The 12109-nt window shown below is 41.5% G+C and overlaps 1 protein-coding gene across 10 annotated transcripts in view; it reads right to left on the bottom strand.

Moving 5' to 3' along the window:
• Positions 1-12109, bottom strand: part of svilc (supervillin c) — a 22732-nt gene extending 10623 nt beyond the window's left edge. The window contains exons 1-15 of one of the 10 annotated variants that reach the window (XM_005468913.3): positions 12006-12109; positions 8588-9072; positions 7516-7671; positions 7201-7380; positions 6603-6637; positions 5795-5856; positions 4820-4965; positions 3541-3769; positions 2765-3345; positions 2364-2490; positions 1102-1161; positions 919-981; positions 364-438; positions 183-276; positions 5-88 (exon numbers count right to left, since the gene is read on the bottom strand). In XM_005468913.3, coding sequence (XP_005468970.1) covers positions 5-88; positions 183-276; positions 364-438; positions 919-981; positions 1102-1161; positions 2364-2490; positions 2765-3345; positions 3541-3769; positions 4820-4965; positions 5795-5856; positions 6603-6637; positions 7201-7380; positions 7516-7671; positions 8588-8853 — 2158 coding nt within the window. In that variant the 5' untranslated portion in view covers positions 8854-9072; positions 12006-12109. Of the gene's footprint in view, positions 1-4; positions 89-182; positions 277-363; positions 439-918; positions 982-1101; positions 1162-2363; positions 2491-2764; positions 3346-3540; positions 3770-4819; positions 4966-5794; positions 5857-6602; positions 6638-7200; positions 7381-7515; positions 7672-8587; positions 9073-9214; positions 9395-12005 lie in introns of those variants that run through there. The other 9 variants (XM_005468915.3, XM_019357687.1, XM_005468914.3 and 6 more) reach the window with 9 other exon arrangements.

Here is a 12109-nt window from a genome sequence, read left to right as displayed (position 1 = left end):
TGACCTTCATTTTTGCATGATGGAGCATCAGTGGAGTGTCTCCTGTTGCGAGCGATACCATTTCTACGTGATTCGCCAGATACAAGGCCTAGATGTTGCAAACGCAGGAGGGAAAAAACCCATAAACAAGGCCAAAATATGCTCAGCAGAACTGTATGAGAACTGGAGAATAAGTGAGTTACTTGTCTTAGCCGTGCTTCCAGCCTCCTGCCCTTTGCTTTCCTGCTGTGTTTTCAATTCTCCAAATTCAGTCATCTGAAACTCAGTTCCTTTATCCTACAGAGCCCGAGAAATGCATCTGTTACAATGTAGCTTCTCTGCAGATACACGTACAAACATGAAAAAAATGCAGGTGTGCGTCACCTTATGTCTCCACTGAGGCTGACTCTGATTGTTCGTAGGAGAGAAGACTTCTTGTGCCTCAAAGGAGAGGTTAGTCTGGAAGTGAGAACAAAACACAGGAATGATGACTTTTGCATTCTAGGACAGTGAGAGTGGATTGCACAGAAAGTACAAAATATACAGATTTTACATGGAGCTAAACTTCCTATGTGTAACATTTCATTCACTCCTTCTGCCTAATCCTGCCCTGCATTAGATATTATAAGCAGTTTTTGCACAATGCACATTTACTTTTGTCTATTAAACCCAGGTCAGAAACATGCACAAAGAAACGTGGGAGTATGATATAACTTTCATTACCAAAATGAACATCTGGTAAGCACACACCTAAATGGAAAGTGTGAACCGAGAGCTGTGATGTGACACATCATAATTTTGAGACAAAAATCACCATGGAGGTGACAGGGTTGTCACATCACCTCTGCCTGAATCTGTGAGATGACAAAAGCCTTTCACAGCATACAAAACACTCCAAAACAAACAGCAGCAATGCCATGCACCGGCTCACACAATTACCTGATTAAAACACATGATATATTGGGGCGTATTGATAGAATAGACAGAGGCAAAGACGGGCTCCTGGGAGAGAAGAGAGAGGGGCAGGCTGCAGATGTTCAAAGCTATTCAAAATCTAAAGGGCTGTGGTTTCAAAATAAAGATGAGGGAGGATGGGTTTTGGATCATTAGTTTGAGGCTTACCCAGCACTGAAGGTTGTCATTCTCAAGATGAGGGTTTTCTGACTCTTCCAGCACATGATACTATGGAAAACAGGGAGATGCATTTAAAGGAATTCAAAACAAACATAAATGTTATCAGAAATATAAAACTGACAGAAATAAAAAGGAAGTAGGACAACGATTAATATACACACATAGTGTCGGCATGGTGAAGCTGAGATCATTTAATTGCCAAATAATCGGTGTGTTTACATTCCATGTCGTGTAATAGGACAGCTAATCCCATCCTGGTACATAAACACTCACTGGACTCAATATATTCTCCAGTAACTCGAGTCTGATCTCTGGACATTCAGCACATACCACATTCAGAGCGCTGCAGATAAGAGATGCTATATCTGGTTTCAGTGGTATGACAAATACCCAAATGTAACCACAAATGTAACCACTGCCTCAATTTAAACCAGGCAGGAAGCGTGAACTCGGTAACCTCTGTGATGCAAACAAAGATTTTCTCACTGAACTCTCAGAGAAATAAAAATGCTGCAAAACTTCTGTAATGCTTTTATAGAATTTTCTAATATCATTCAGTTAAACTATAATGTGATATTTAGAGTCCCCGTATACAAGTATAGTTTCTTAAATGTTGCCAATGCAAACAAAGAAAGCAGAATTTAAGAAAAGTTTTAAAGATCAAAGACATTTTATGAATATTTGACCTTATCTGACCTTGAAGAAGCGGTCAGGTCTTAAAAGTAACACACTGTTTACAATCATATATCATTCCCTTTATTCCTATATGTAGTCACTACAGACAGTGGCAGCAAGAAACAATATTTTAAATAGTGGTATATAATTATTATATACTTTGACCTTCAGATTGTCTATTGACCTTGCAGGAGGGGTCAGAGGTTAAATGTGACATGATATTTTATCCTCTGCTGTACCTTCTGTATGTTGACACATAACACTTGTAAGAATCATAGTTCCTGTGTTGCACCGATTTTTGTCAATAACTATCAATAATTCATAAAGTTGACCTTGAAGAAACTGGTGGATGTAAGCTCAATTAGAATGGATTTATAACATGACCCTACTCTACACCAATACAAAGTTTTATCAGAATTCATTCAGTGTTATCAGACAGAATGACATGCAAATAAACGCTGACAAAACCTTTTTTTTTTAAATGGTCCATGTCTTACGTTGTTAACCTTGCTGCTGAATAAGTTGAACACCCAAGACATGAAAACCCTTGACGTGAACACGGAGCCGTAGCTCACCTCACTTCTGCTGCCGTTGGTTGTCTCCTGCAGTTTAGGCGCGCACTCTTCTGAGGTGACCCGGACAGCTTTTATATCTGTGGTGTCATCATGCATCTTACTCATGGCCTTTTGGTCTTCCTCTTGCCTTTAAGACACATTACACAGAGTACGAAGCATATAACATATCAAAGAACAACAACAAGCTGCTGAAAACTGCTAATATTTCTGGTGAAATCTGTAAAGAATCATTTTTACTATCTAATTTACAGATGTCACAATAATATACGTTTCAAAGTCTTTAGCAAACCTTTCCAATATGCAGTTTGATAATATCAACATCAATATCAACAGTTTGACTCTATAGAAGAAAAACATTTACAGTTTTTATCAGATCATGTCATTTTATTTACATGACTTACTTGGCTCTTCCATTGATGTCTACGCTGTTTTTCTCAGAGGAAAAGCTCAGTTCATGTTTGGACTGGCAGGACCTCTCCTGCTGTGGAGCATCCTGCTCTGACAAGGCTCTTATTGGCGTGCAGGCAATGGTTTCCCTCCTGTTTCTAGCCCTCTGCCTCCAGGGAGCAGCAGACTGCGAACCTTCCTCCATACCACTGGCCTCTCGTCTCTCTCTCTGTGGTGCTGTAGAAGTTCCCTCCCTCTCACCTCCGGCTTTGCTCCCGTGTATCGCCGCTTCTCTACAGCCTCCACCATTCTGTTCGTGGCTGTATGATGCGTCTACCTGACTGGCTTCTGTCCTGCTCCACTCCGAGCCTGCAGAGCGGCTCTTCTTCAGGATTCCTTTTAAGCCTGGCTCAGAGTCGTAGCACTGTGGTCCCTGTTGAGTCGGACCAGATTTTCCGAGTCCAGTGCCGGCATCTGATGTGGACTGTGAAAGACGTACCTCACTGGGTTTCAGGTTGACAGACGAGGCCTGCTGTCTGTCAGACATATGAGGGGACAAACAGAGGGCAGGAAGCTGAACAGGGCCTTTCTGGAGCTAAAAAGGGGTAAAGAAGGTAAAAAAAAAGAAGGTAAAGAAGATCAATAATAGAGGAATTACTTAGAGGACAGCAGGCATAAGTTGGGAAAGACAACAAATGAACTTTGCTATTAATAACCTGCCCCCTTTTCTGGTCTATGAAGTTCTAAATACATTTGGTTCCCATTTATTGTTTTGTTGCTTTCTACCCACCAGACTGACCTCCTCCACAGTGATGGGCTGCGTGCGGTACCGAGCCCCCTTTTGCCTTCGTCTCTCTGGGGGCCCGTCAGCAGGCCCGGCTCCCTCCCTCCCAGGCAGGGACAGTTTGTTGAAGAGGGCCAGCTTCTCGCTCATGCTCAGCTTGCAGCTCTCATCGCCATCCTCCTCTGACTCAGCCTGCACAGACTGGACCTCCACTGGTGGTGTTGGTTTGGGAGTGCTGAGGTGTAACATCGCATGACACCAAAAAGTCAAAGAAGAACTCATGTTTAGTCAAAATCTCATACGCCTTACACATTTGTTCTACTCTGCTGTGCAAAAGCAGTGGAGAAAACGGTGGGTGTTTTTTCGTTACCATGAACACACACAGGTTATTTTTAGTCAATCTGACAGACATCGTCCTGCTGCTGCTACTCCCTACAACAGCAAATGTGTAACTGAAAATAGCCCCTAAGAAATTCATTTAATTCTGGTTGAACAAATTAGATCTGATGCCAATTTTGGTTTGGTTTTCAACAATCTCATTCCTTTAAAAAAGCATATATTTGTGACCCATTACCATGAGTTACAGCCAAACGAAACGTGGCACCGAAAAACAGCAAAGATGGTGACACTGAGCCAATCAGTGCCTCTTGATTGGCCAGGAATGTGACAGAACAAATTCCTTGCAACTTGCTTCACCAAACAGAAAGGCTGGGAAACATTTGAGCCAACCATGTTTTTGCACCGATGCATGACAGTTTAAACTGTTTCTTGGTGGATATATGTACTCGTTTTTGTAGAAAAGAAGCATAACATAACATGAAAAAACTCAATGATCTGGTGAGACTAGTCAGAGAAAATAAATCGAGCCTTAATGAAGCTGTAATATCGAGATTAATCTGTAGGGAAAAGGGCTATTTGGAAATGATATGTCACCAAACCTTTGAAGAAGTTTTTGCCACATTCAACTACTAATTCTAAACATGCAGATTTTTTTTACCCCGTAACCGTTGAACAACTCTCTCTTTTCTCATTTACATAGGAGCCTAAAAATAACTGCTTAAATAATACACGCTTCTAGAAGTACTTACTTTTAAATAAGACATACAGTAAGTACTTAATTCCACTGAAGCAAGGTCTCTTGCTTTCACAGATTTGACTTTAATAAGTTGGAATTTTTAAACGTTTTAAGTTTTTAAATCATCAAGCATCTATTTATTTATTCACACATGTTATCGTAAAAGCTACATATGCATAATCTTAAATAAAACTAGATGAGCTCTCCCACCTGATTGCCACTATTTCTCCACAGGTGATTGGCTGTGTCAGAAAGCGATGGTCGTTGCCACGCCGGCTCCTGCGTTCATGAGAGACGCAGCCTGAGCGAGGCTTGAGGAAGGCCGAGGCCTCGGAGGCTGAAGACTTCTCCAGCTCCTACAGAGAAGGATGCGGGGAGGACATTAATGTGAAAAAATCAGTTTTAACGCAGTCTGTGATGCAGGTGGACGACAGCATTCAGGTCAAATAGGAGCCTCAATCTACAGCCTCCACCTGTTGCATAAATAATGAGTGAGACCACAAAAATGGCAGTAAAAAGTCGCCTCAAGATGTCCCCTGTTCTATTTGTATAAACAGATGGAGGGAGGTAAAGCGGGTCAGATAGCCGGTGAATAAAGCAGCGAGCTCTAAGGTGCAGCATCTTGGCCACTTGCTGCATGCTGCAGGTCACAGTGTAACAAGAGACCTGCTGGCTTCAGTTACCTCCCCTGCTGCCTCTACAGAGCAGCAGGCTAATTATACCACAGCTGCTGCGGTTGTTAATGTTAATACAGTGTCTGGCACATTTTCACCTGATGCCTTATTGCTAAAAGTGCGCCTCAGCTCAAATGTTGGAATAACAGAAAAATCCACAGTGCATTTCATCACCTGTGTGAGATTAAAGAGCTTAAAGAGCTTCCAGATAAGGCTCCGTATCTATCATATTACAGACTTGGTCTTTCCTTTAATAAGTACTAAAGGACACACTGTAGCATCAAACCAAAGCGTGGATCCAAGGAGAGCACCTGTTTGACCATTCATATTCCTTCAACAGGACCAGGTAGTGTTCTGCGTGCTCAGCGCTCAGCCTGTAAGTTGAGCAGCTGAGGTGACAGTAGATGATAGAGGATTCTCTTTAGCTGTTTGCTTTTACTCTGTGTGTTTAGGCGAGTTTATGTGGGAGCTGACATTCTAACAAAATAAGCAGGTAACAATGCAAACTCACTTTAAACAGAGACATCTTGGCTGCCACACTCATTTTGGCTCTGTCATCTGTTTTTACATCTGCTGTGGAGAAAAATGCACACCATCATTTGAAAATTTAAAAAAACAGCTATTAAGAGATTTTGATTCATCAAACTTTTAAACAGTTAACAGCAGGAAGAGACACAGGTGCAGACAGAGCAAACACAGGTGCAATTTCTTAGGGAACTGTGCTTAAATACACTGTTGTACTTGGGGGGGAACACTGTATCTAAGTCTAGGAATTGGGGATATCTCTGTATTAATGATAACCGTGATTAAAAAGTTGTGAAGAATAATTTTAATGACATACAATGTGACCTGAAAACAGTCCAAACATCCACACAGCAATAAAGGCCACTTGTGTCCGCTGTCTGATTATCTGTGGTGTAAACTCTCAGTGAGTCAATCTCTGTAAAGACTTGCTTGTCATCTTTTTATGGTGGGGTCAAGAGTTAGATGTACATAACACTGGTCCACTGCCCGCATGGTTTGCGAGACATAAATCTGTCGTTACAGAAGAGATTAAGCATTGTGATCCTCTAAATATAACCCAGTTTATTTCCTGAGCCATTAAATGAATTTATGGAGGCAACTGTGCAAGTTGGAAGCCCTCTGCAAGAATTAAATATTGTACACTGTATTTTTCAATTTGTTTATGTTTCTTTCATACCTCACGTAGTATATTAGATGTAAGTTTTCCCCGTTGCAATCATTTTTACTTCCTTCTCAACCAGCAAAGCAAACGGAAATAACAGATGATGACAAACACATGGGGGAGAAAGCTTTACCTTTGCTGTTTTCCTCGTTCTCTGGATCCAAGCACCTAAAGAATCGGAGGAAAATAGCCAAAGGATGAGGTCATCGGGTGAACAGGTTGGTGACATATGCTTGACTCTTTAGATAATGTTGTTATGGAGATCTGGATCCAGCTTCGTGTTTACAGTATGTGTCTTTTTGCTTCAATTTGCAGCTCAGACAATCAACACACTGTGCTGTTTTGCATGCTGGGTAAAGCAACACTGTGGAGGCTATTAAGGAAGATAAACTCATGCAAAATACACCGCCCATTGGTTTTTTATGTAAAGCTGCTCCACATGCCACACCTCAGCTGAAGGGTTAGTGCATTCTTATCACGGGGAACAAATATTAAGCATCATTCAAGGGTAAATACGTGTTTCCTATAAGAGAAAAGTTGTGGTGCTGTATCATCAGGTAAGGCTGATATTTTGTTCCTAATGAGTTTTCCCATCAAATGTTAGCCGTACACTATTTTAAATATATGAAAACACAGCAAACAATATTTTCTTTAGTCCTAGCCATGCCAGGCACCTCATCTTCCCATTTATTTATTTCTTTTGTATCATGCCCACAAGAAACAGTCCCTACCCACTGCTCTCCTCCATCTCATTGGCTGTGATTGGCTGTGTCCTGAAGCGTTCGCTAGTTTTTCTGTTACCGCCTGACGCGCTAGGGAGGTAACGCCGAGTGCGTCGCCGACCCCCTTCAGAGCCCGGGTTTACAGCCAGGTCCAGAGAGGATGTGGCTTGCCCAGCATCAGGGAAGCTACTATCCACACACAAAGTAGGATAAGAAGAAAGTAAGAAGGGGAGAAGATGCTGAGATGAAGAGAAATGTTATCACACAGTGGTACACAGTCTGTTAGTGACAGGCCGGATCACACGCGCATGCAGGCGACCCTACGCTTTCTCGGGCTGTGCTCCGCTCTCCGTCTGCTGTAGAAGAGCACTTCTCAACTGGCCCACGGACACCCGAGTGTGGAGCTGCGGGCCGTCAAGTCCATGAGGGACATGAGGCTCTTCCCCACTCTGCATGCTAGCAGAGTTCTGGGAACCCTGCCTAGAGGGGAGGGTTGAATGAGGGAAGGAGGTGAGATTGCAGATATGGGGGACATGACATGAGGAGCACAAAACAGAACCTTCTGTCATAGTTCAAATTAATAATGCAGAAGTCTCAAAAACTCACAAAAATATGTATCAAATTTGATACATTTGGCATTAGAGGGTTAACTGTCTTTCCTGGGACAGACTGATTTGGATGTCTCAGTTTTAATTAGCAACCAGAGCAACTGGTGAAGTCAACGATCTGGTGCTGCTCAAAGGTCACTAGTCAAGAAAAAAGCTTGTTTAAAGGGTAAAAGCACAGACTTCCTGGATTTAGTGTTTTTAAATCTATTGCTGTATATGTTTCTTATTTTTGGTTCAGTCAATCCCTTTCTCATTTTTCACGCTTTATTCTCAAATCAAACGAATCAGCCCATTTTCATGGTTTCAAAGAAGAGAAGAAGCCACCTGCTAATCTAAACCATCTGCACTACATGCATGCTCACTGTCATCTGACTGACTATTAATATGATGCCACACACTGTTCTTAGCAGTTACCATGATACAAACTATTGAAGGTATCAACAACTTGTCAAGTTCTGAAAGCTGTGAACAGGTGACAAGTGTCATAGTCATGTTGCCAGAATTAAGGTTTTATTGCCTTTTGAGCAAATTAGGCTCGCAGTACCTGCTACCCTGTACATCCACAGCAGGAAGACAGTGCTGTATCTAAGGTCATCAAAGAGGCTTATCATGTTTCTTGTGTGTGTCCTGAAGTGCTAATTGTATTGTTTTTGCACACTAAGAAGTTGTTGCAAGACTTCAGCTAAATTCCTGTAATTCTAAAATAAAACAATGACAATGAGCTATGACTGATATGTAAGTCTTCAAGGCATTCAATGAAGCCATCGTTCACCCCTGACATGGCTCACCTTCTCAGGCAGTCGGACTCAGCAGGAGCCTCTAATCCATTTGAAACTTCCTGTGTTCTGCTGTTCATTTTTTCACTCAGGCCATGAGAGTTTAACGTTCCTCCATGCGCTTGGCTCGCTGGCTCATGAACCTTTTTCTCATCCCTTCTCACCCACTTAGAAGGAAGCTCGTCAATGCTGCCATAGCGTTCGGCCAGTTCTCGCCTCCTCTCAGCCTTGTAGCGGGCAATCCGCTCTGATCTGGGCTCCAGGACGGCGTTCTCCATTGCAGGACTCAGATGGTTGTTTGCTCCTCAAAAAGCATATAGGAACAAAAAACAGATGAGCTGTTCTTCTTCCACGTTTCAGCTGGGGCAAAACATGAGAGCCAAACTTTCTCCCAGTACAATTCTGTTTCCATGAGCTTCTTGTTTTGGTTTTCCTCACAGATTACATTAATCCAAGGTTAAAATCCAGCCTGTTCCACAGTGAATGAAGTATTTCTCCTGAAAGATAAAAAATAGATTAGTTAAATAAGAAACATTTCACTATACATTACATTAGTGCCCTTCAGGCTTCCTAGAAAAGTCAGAGACAACACCAGTGAGCTTCATTACATATTAACTATTTCTTCTAAAAGTGGCGTACATCAAGTCTTATCAAAGTCCTTTTCTTATATTCATGTCTGTGTAAGATGACCCGTTCCAGCCTGTCATGCAGGAATCTCCCCTTGCACTGAAACTCAACACCACAGCTCAACTCCTCTCCGGGTCCAGGTCTCGATGGCAGTTTGCAGGCGTGCTGGTCTCTCCCGCTAAGCTGAACAAGACCCTGTTTCTTTTTCAAATTCCATCAGGTATTTTACCATGACCTGTCAACATGAAGCATGTTTTGCATCAAAAACACAAACAAAATCTTATCAGCTATGGTTCCAAATTAGCAACCTGTTTGAATTACAATATTCCAAATACGTACAAGGAAGAGAAAGTCCCTGATGCCATCATGGTGGCAAACAACATTAACAAACCTGAATATTCTAATATAGCATTTAAAATTTAAAAAGAGCAACGAACTGTCTGCTAGTTTCCCAAAACGAGTGCTCACAAATATACGCACACATAAATGTGTGTTTGCACATGTATCTGTGTGTTTTCCAAACCTGTGGATGTCAGCATTCCTGGTGCAGGAAGCACAATGGAGTGAGAACAAAGCGGCATGAGCCACAGACTTAGTCCGCCAGATGGATCTGCCGCAGGGCTCAATGCTGCTGGCAGCAGCAGAGTTCACAAAGCAGAAGATGCAACTTTTATTATTAATTTATGGGTTTCACTGCTCCTATACTTGTAGATTAAAAAAAAAAACACTGAGGCACTGACAAAATGGATATAAATTCAACAAATTACTCTCTTAGAGAAAAGTCTCCATAAATCCATAACCAGCTTTCATTGATAGAAAAACCCCCCCAAAAAAACAAAAAAACACTCAGAATATCCAGATGTCACATTTGATAGACTAAACTGAAGGCGACATTGTCATCAGTGTTTGCAGATCCCAAATTTCCATGCCACAGAGAGCTTTAATAAGCTCTATTTAGATGCCGTGATCCCTGCATGAGACAACCAGCTGAAGGATTTGTGTTGTCACTTCGTAACACGTGCACATATCCTTTAAACAAAGAAGTCAACACAGAAGACTCACCTATCTGTCCAGACCCAGAAAGAGCAACACTCCAGCATCCCCAGTCACACTGATGCCACTCTCATGTATGCATTTGTGAAGAAAACATGAGTAAAGGTGTAAAGAGCGACGTGTCATGTGACAAGCTAGAGGATTGTCGATTGGAAGGGAGAGCACCACTGAGGCTCAGCGAGGATCATGGGGTTCTAATCCAGTGACACTAGCTGATACTGGCTTTGGATATGCACACAGCCCCAGGGATCTGAACTCATAAGCTATAATATTCAAATGAATAGGTGATGAAGGTTCAACAAACAGCCTCTAATTGTTGAATTGAGGCAGTAAAGTGTTATCTTTCAACCATGACTTTCTCTGTAGCAATTAAACCCCCAAATTCTGGACCCACACTCAATATATGCTTAAGTTAATTGCAAGTTTTCTGAGAGACTGAAAAAAATTAAGAGCAAAAAATGTATGTATTTTACAAAAATAGGCCCTGGGTGCTGAGCAGCAGGAAAGTAAACCAGATTAAAAGCTGGCCAAGATAAAGCCCTCAGCCAATTACACCTGCCCTGTTCATCTACCTGCACCAACCTCGTCTAATGAATCTCCATTATTCAAGGGCAAATTCTCAAAGGAGCATTTCAAAAACAAATTCTATGATTATAAATCATGATGTGGATTTTTTATATTAACACCGGCAGCGAAAGAACCTGTTAAGCCTTTGAATATATTAGAGGGAAAGAGAGCGAAGAGGAAGAGCAGCATTCTCACATCCTCTCTCCTGCACCTACTGTAAGCCTCATCAGCTCCTCGTGAGATTTAACATACGACTCATCTGTTTTTATATATAGATATAGACTCACATTGTGGCAAAGTCCTCACGCTGAGGAGAAAATGTTTTATTTCAAAACTCATTTATTGTCTTAACAACTCAGCATAGGGTAACAGCCTACATACGTAGCTACCAAAGAGCTGAACAATGAGTCATTTAACTTATTTACAGGACTCAAATATTAAGTTTTACATGAATCTAGTGTTGTGCCAAAAAGTGATTCCCCAATGTTTCCGTGTGTTTTTTATGCGTAATGTCTTTGCTTATATTGGTAAATAGACTGTAATCAGCAGGATTTATGAAGGGGTTTTATATAAAATAAAGAAATTACTTGTTTTGCATTTATATTTATGACTCTACGGTATTGTACCTACATTATAATGAATACAGTCCTTTTTGCCCCACTTTAAGTATCTTCATACAACTATTATCTTAGATTTTGGCGCTTATGGCCAATTGTAATGTCAATGAAACTTTTTAGCTAGATAAATAAAGGTCACTACTTTGTGGCTGTGACTTGATATCATTCATGAAAGATAAGTTTGAGGTATGTTTGACGGATTATACGACAAGAAGTAATTTCCAGCAGTTTGAATACGGAGACTCGATCTTTTTTGGTAAATTTCGGAAATCACTTTCTGGCACAGAAATTAGATTAATGCGTAAACTGTGCGTAACAGCAATATTTACTCTTCCACGTGGAACTTTTTTACTCACAAGGCATTTAAAGTTAATGAACACCCAGACTATAACCATTCTCCCTAATGTGCAATGCACAGCCCGAATCTCCACAGGTCAGACTGAAGACGAACAGGTGACTCAAGCAACAAGTGACCTACTTTGAAATATTCTCCAAGCTGCCTCCTGCTAGGATTTTGTACTTTTAGAGATGAGAATGGCAGAATTAACTATTTCATTTGTACTTACATGCACTGCTCGCCCAGAGAGCCCTCCTCAGCCCCGGCGGTCCCTCCCCAACGATCTGTCGCTCCAAAAGTAGTCGCACTGGCAGCTGTGGATAGCGCTCCGTA

Source organism: Oreochromis niloticus, linkage group LG4 (assembly GCF_001858045.2).
Source record: "Oreochromis niloticus isolate F11D_XX linkage group LG4, O_niloticus_UMD_NMBU, whole genome shotgun sequence".
NCBI classification, from domain to species: Eukaryota; Metazoa; Chordata; class Actinopteri; order Cichliformes; family Cichlidae; genus Oreochromis; species Oreochromis niloticus.
This window is presented reverse-complemented; position numbering and strand designations above follow the sequence as displayed.